We start from the raw sequence: 6,584 nt of genomic DNA on the forward strand, positions 1-6,584 counted from the left end.
CCTTTTTATCATTATGTAGTGACCCTCTGTATCTTTTTAAATTTTTGATAGCTTATATGATATTTTGTCTGAAATTAGGATCACGACTCCTCCTTTCTTTTGTGTTCCATTCGCCTGAAAACTTGTTTCCCATCCTCTTACTTTGAGTCTGTGTATGTCCTTTCTAGTGAGATGGGTCTCTTGAAGGCAGTATCTTGTTGCCTGGTGATATTTTATCCATTTTGTCATTCTATGTCTTTTCAGTGGTGCGTTTAGTCCATTCACATTCAGACTAATTATTGAAATGTGAGAGTTCATCCCTATCATGGAGTTCTTATTGAGTTGTTGTTCTTCCACTTGTTTTTTTTTTTCTTTTTTTTTTTTTTTTTTGTCTTTCTTTTGGTTTTGGGGTTGGTTCGTGTATATTTTATTCTTTTCCCTGTACTCTTGTGAAGAACGTTGTTCTTTTTTCCTTTTCTTCTGTGTTTAGTACTTTCTTAAGTGTTTCATGTAGAGATGGTTTGGTGGCAGCATGAAATCTTAGAGATTGGATATCTGGGAAAGATTTTAATTCTCCCTCACTGATAAAGCTTAGCTTGGCCGGGTAGGTTATTCTTGGTTGAAATTGTTTATCTTTTAGGACTTTGAAGATAGGGCTCCAAGCTCTCCTAGCTTGCAGGGTTTCTGCTGATAGATCTGCTGCTATTCTGATTGGTCTTCCATGGTAGGTGATCTGGCCTTTTTCTCTTGCTGCCTTTAGGATTTTTTCTTTTGTGCCTACTTTATTTAGGTGAATTATTATGTGTCTAGGAGTTGGTCTTCTCATTTGTTGTCTTGCGGGGGTTCTCTGAATCTCTTGTGTTTGAATTTTTGTATCACTGATTAAATAAGGGAAGTTTTCTTGTATGATCTCATGGAAAATTTGTTCCAATGTGGTCTCTGTTTCTCTCTCTGCCTCAAGGAGTCCGATTATTCTTAGGTTAGGCCTCTTGAGGTAGTCACTCATCTCTTGAAGTCTTTGTTCTGTCTTTTTGAGCTTATTTTCTGTGTTCCTAAGAGTTTGGGTTATTTCTACATTTTGGTCCTCAAGCTCTGAGATTCTTTCTTCTGCTTGGGTAATTCTGCTTTCCATGCTTATCAATTTGTTATTTATTTCATTCACAGTATTCTTTATTACTGTTATCTCAGATATCAGCTCCTTCCTAGTTTCTTCTTGTGTCTCCTCAATTCTTTTTAATCTCTCCATTATTGTTTTGATATCTACATTTGCAGTTTGAGACCCTTCATTCTTGGGACTTTTCATTGTTTGCATTCCAAAGTCAGTTTTCTCAGTGTCTGCTCTCCCAGGCGTCTGGGAGAGACACATACTCTTCTTTTGGTTTTTCTTCATTTCTGTAGATATTTCTCCCTCTCTCCCTTTCCCTCCCCCTCTTCAATTCTGTTTTTGAGGGAAGGTGGGGTTGCTTTTATTTCTCTTCTGCAATGACCTGTTCTTCCTTATGAGGGTCTTCTGACTTTGTTCACTTTTCCCTCTGCTTTACAGTCTGTCTATTCAGCAGTATGCAGTCTTGGTCCCTGTGTTAGATAAGGCTACAAGTAGTGGGAAAAATAGTCTGTACAAATTGACAGAGGCTGTTTCTTAATGGTGTATGGATTCTTCAACTTTTGACAGCATCTGCCACCAGCACAGCCCCACAACATCAGCTGCCGTTCACCAGCGTCCCGGGTGGCCGCCATCTTAGTCCAAGAGGCCGCAGGAATCCAAATTCCTGCTTTCAAGCAATCCTTTGGCCTCAGATTCCCAAAGTGCTGTGATTACAGATGTGAGCCACTGCGCCCAGCCTCAAACCCTGTCTATGTTCCATAAATGATTGAAATAGCAGCTACAATAGGGTCCTTCATTTCCTCAGGGCTACAAGAAAAAGGCAGCACAAACATGGGTTGCTTGACATATCCCCATAAGAAATGACTGAGCTGAAATGGGCTCAGTGGCTCAGCCTGTAATGCTGCGCTTTGGGAGCCCGAGATGAGTGGATTGCCTGAGCCCATGTGTTCGTGACCCACCTGGACTACCTGGCGAGACGTCATCTCTACAATAAATAAAAAATCAGCCGGGTGTGGTAGCACGGGCCCTTAGTTCCGGCTACTTGGAAGGCTGAGGTGGAAGGATCACCAGAGCCCAGCAGGTTGAGGTTGCAGTGGCCGGGAGTATGCCACTGCACTCCATTCTGGGCGACAGAGTGACTCCAACTCAAAAAAAAAAAAAAAATGACTGAGCAAAAAGTTTGGAAAATATTCCATTTTTCTCCTTACTCTATACATTACTTGTTAAGTGAAAAGTCAACATGTCTCTTCATTCATAATGCTATATTACATCATATATTAAAAAATAAACTTTATAACATAGTACTTAATAAAATATCCATGTAAAATCGATTCCTTATTCACATTATCTCTTAAATACTCAACATGACAGATTTTTTAAAAACTTAATTCATGAAGGGGTTCTTGAGAAATAGGGTCTTAAAACATAAAAAGCTGACAACAAAGCAAAATGCCTACAGTACCAGTAAGTGACAGCCAGAATTGTTGGGGAACAAAAAAAAAATCACAAATTTAAAAATACACAACATAATGAACAAAAAAACTGGCTTCTTGAGTCACCATTCAACTTCAAATGGGCACTATGATTTTTTTATCCCCTACTGAGTTTCTAACAGACTGGCTTTATCAACTCTTCCAAAGATTCATCCCCCTTAAGCTTCTACTCTCATCCTACCCTTCCAACTGTTGGCAAACACCTTACTTTTTATCTTTATTCAAATAAATGGAAGGAATTCTCCCCCTCCACATCAGAGTATCCACCCTTTCACGTATCCTTTTATCCCATTCACTCATAACATAGAAGAAAGTAGAGTGACCCCCATCCTTGCCTTAACCCATCTCCCAAATTCTACCAAGATCTTGTTTGCTCAATCATTCCACAACTCCACATTTCCTTTTTCTTTGGCCCCTTGCTTTATACCTTCAAAAAAGCAAAAGTCTTTGTTATTTTGAAAAATTTCTCTTGTCCTGCTTTATCCTTTAACTACTGTCATAGTTCTTTCCTTCTTCTAATCAAGCTGCCCAAATATATAATTCATATCCATTGCCTCTTTCTTCTTCCCTTAGAAAATATACACTTCAGCTTCAAATCCTCCACTAAAGTAGCCTTATCAAAGTTCCCTAATGGCTTGCTAATGCATGAATCCATGAATCAAAAGTGAAAGGGATCTTCATGCTTATCCACTCCATTCACCCCATTCTACAGATAAGGAAGCTGAGATCTGTGAGATATTTGACCAATATTATCAGTGAATCTGTGTGGGCTGGAATCTTAACAACAACCTTCCATCCAGAAAAACAGACATTTCTTGGTCAAAAAAACAAACTAAAAACAGCAAGTAAACAAACATCAAGATTATTCCAGGTGTCACTATAAAAGAAAGGAAAAACTATATTTATCTGAAATGGAGGTCAATACAAATATAGCAACAGGTAATTCAAAACCCATTATAGTTGATTTTGGAATATAACCTTGCAACTTTGTGAATTACAAAATCTTTAAATAATAAAGTTTTACTGTGAAAGTTTTTCAGGAAAGTCAGTTTTTCTCTTCCTTTTCTCTACTCCTCTGTCTGTGATGTATTACAGTATACTGTCTAAATCTGAGTGTTAAAAGATCATGCACAGAAACCAGAGAGGTAGAAAGAGAACCTAGGAAATACGAAGGAAGAGGTTTCTAAGAGAAAGAAGCAGTTAACAGCACAAAAAGTTAATTGTACATCCTCTCCCCTATAGACCACAATAATATTGCTGCTCATTCTGAGTAAGTCTTTAAAGTGTTCCTGAATCAGGGTTTAATCTCTCTTACAAAGAAACATGCAGCCCTATGAGGGTTAACTTAATGTGTCAATTTGAATGGACCATGAGGGTGTACAGATAGTTGGTCAAACATTATTCTGGGTATTTCTGTGAGGATGTTTTTGGATGAGATTAACATTTAAATAAGTGTATTGGGTAAAGCAGATTGTCTTCCATATGTGTGTGGGCCTCATCCAATCAGCTGAAGGCCAGAATCAAACAAAATACTGACTTCCTCAGGGCAAGAGAGAATTCTGCCTGACAGCCTTCACACTAGAACATCAGTTCGTTCTGGTTCTGTGCAGCGTCAAGCCTTCACACTTAAACTCGGACACTGACTCAGCAGATTTTTAATTTACCAGCCTCCATAATGACAGGAACCAATTCCTTACAATAATTCTCTCTATACATATACACACTCTTCATACATACATACGGGTTTCTCTGGAGAACTCTAACTAATACACTATCTGGTCATGAAGCGTATACATTCCATTTGTTCCAATGTGCACCCTTTCAGACTGTAAATTTTAGAGGCTTGAACCAATACTCTTGGAGTAAAATATTTGAAATTCTACCATCCAAGCTTTCTCCCAATCCAACACCTTTCATAAAGCCCTTTGCAAATCCATATTACAAAAGAAAAAAGACTATAAACAAAGAGCCTATGAATGGTCAATAGAAAGTAACAGATACAATGATTATTTTGCTTATACTCTTAGCCTACTTATTTTGATTATCAAGAAACTGGGAGGTTTCATAGCCTTTTTGCTTCACATATTACTGTTTTCTCCCACTGTTTTCAACTACCATACAAATTGAGAAAGGCAAGGGACTACAAGGAACTTAACACCTACCTTGAATCATACAATACCTGGATTACACTAAATTAAAAACTTTGAAAAGTAAAATCATGCTTTATTAGCTACAAAACTATTATTTTGACATGATTTTGATTATTAATTTAGTAAAATTAAAAAGCAGAATGATGAGAGAAAGAAGAGCAATGAACAAACACGAGAAAAGAAGAGATGGAAGAAAGCTAAGCCCAGTGGCTTAGCCTGTAATTTCTGCACTTTGGGAGGCCGAGACAAGTGGATTGCCTGAGCTGGTGGGTCGAGACCCATCCAGTCAACTTGGCGAGACCTCTCCTCCACAATAAATCAAAAATTAGTGGGACACAGTAGCACGTGCCTGTAGTTCCAGCTACTTGGAAGGTTGAGGTGGAAGGATCACCAGAGCCCAGCAGGTCAATGCTGGGATGGCCATGAGCGTGTGAAGCTCCAACTCAAAAAAGAAGACGAGATGGAGGAATGACAGATGAAAATAGTAGAGAATTTTTTGTTTTGTTTTGTTTAGCCTCACTCTGGCGCCCAGACTGGAGTGCAGCGGCATGCTCACGGCCACCGCAACCTCGACCTGCTGGGCTCAGGTGATCCTTCCACCTCAGCCTTCCAAATAGCTGTGACCACAGGTGTATACCACCATGTCCAGTTAATTTTTTGATTTACTGTAGAGACAAGGTCTCTCCATGTTGCCCAGGCTGGTCTCAAACCCGTGGGCTCAAGCAGTCCTCTCGCCTCAGCCTCCCAAAGTGCTGGGAGCTTGAGCCACCATGCCTGGCCAAACAGCAGAGAATGTTAAGCAGAGAAGAGTCATCTTATTGGCTACCCTCTAGGATGCTGTAAGGAGTCATCTTGTCTTCCTTTTCTTCAGCCTCCCATTTCAGACCCAGGAGACATCCCTGAAGGGAGCACAGAGTGTACCCATGAATAAATAGGACTCTGGGCAAAGCAGCTATGTGTAAAATTACCAAGATTCAGCTGGGATCCCCCACTCTACTGCCTTGTTGAAAAGGCACAAAAAATACAAATACAGCAAGGAGGAGAAAGGTAGGAAAAGACAGGGGCCCTTCTGTGCAGATTAATTTTATGGGTCAACTAGATTATGCTAAGGGATACCCAGATAGCTGGTAAACATTATTTCTGGATGTGTCTCTGAGGATGTTTCTGGAAAAGATTAGCATCTGAATTGGTAAACTGAGTAAAGATGGCCATCACATATGTAGGTGGGCATCATCTAATCTGTTTAGGGCCCAAACAAAACCAAAAGGCAGAGGAAGGGCAAATTCAACTCTCTTCTCAAGTTGGGACATCCATCTTTTCCTGCCCTTGGATACCAGCCCCCCTGGTTCTCAAGCCTCCAGGCTTGGACTAGAACACCACTAGTCTTCTGGGGCCTCTAGTTTATAGACAGCATATCGGTGGACTTCTCAGCTTCCATAAATGCCTAAGTCAGTCCCTAATAATAAATCTCTTTACACACACATATATATATATGTCCTATGGTTTTGTTTCTCTGGAGATCTATAACTAACACAGGATGCTTCCCTTATTAATACCCCAAAACAGAATACCTGGCTCCCTTAAGTAAATATAATTTTAGATTCAAGGAATCATACTACTTTAAAAAATGAACTAAAAAGTTATTCAGTTCATTTCTACTTAGATGTTCCTGAGGTAAAATACTTGGGGAAAAATTCATTGCAAGGGTTCATATGGGAGAATAAGCGTCTAACAAATTAATTCTCCCACCAATAACAACTTTGAACAACATATTAAAAACAACTACCTCAGGGCTCTGGCAAGTGAATAAAAGCAGACATGTTTAGGAGAGAAGACTAAACTATGAAAGCGACTGGC

At 39.5% G+C, this 6,584-nt stretch overlaps 1 protein-coding gene across 1 annotated transcript in view; it reads right to left on the bottom strand.

Annotated features, from left to right (window-relative positions):
- MYO16 (myosin XVI) overlaps window positions 1-1,716 on the bottom strand; it is a 348,665-nt gene extending 346,949 nt beyond the window's left edge. The window contains exon 1 of the mRNA XM_021715183.1: window positions 1,599-1,716. Within this exon, the coding sequence (XP_021570858.1) occupies window positions 1,599-1,716 (118 nt within the window). The remainder of the gene's footprint in view (window positions 1-1,598) is intronic.
- Between the last annotated feature and the right edge of the window lie 4,868 nt (window positions 1,717-6,584).

Source organism: Carlito syrichta, unplaced genomic scaffold, assembly GCF_000164805.1.
Source record: "Carlito syrichta isolate Samal-C Ts95f unplaced genomic scaffold, Tarsius_syrichta-2.0.1 Scaffold306795, whole genome shotgun sequence".
Lineage (NCBI taxonomy): Eukaryota > Metazoa > Chordata > Mammalia > Primates > Tarsiidae > Carlito > Carlito syrichta.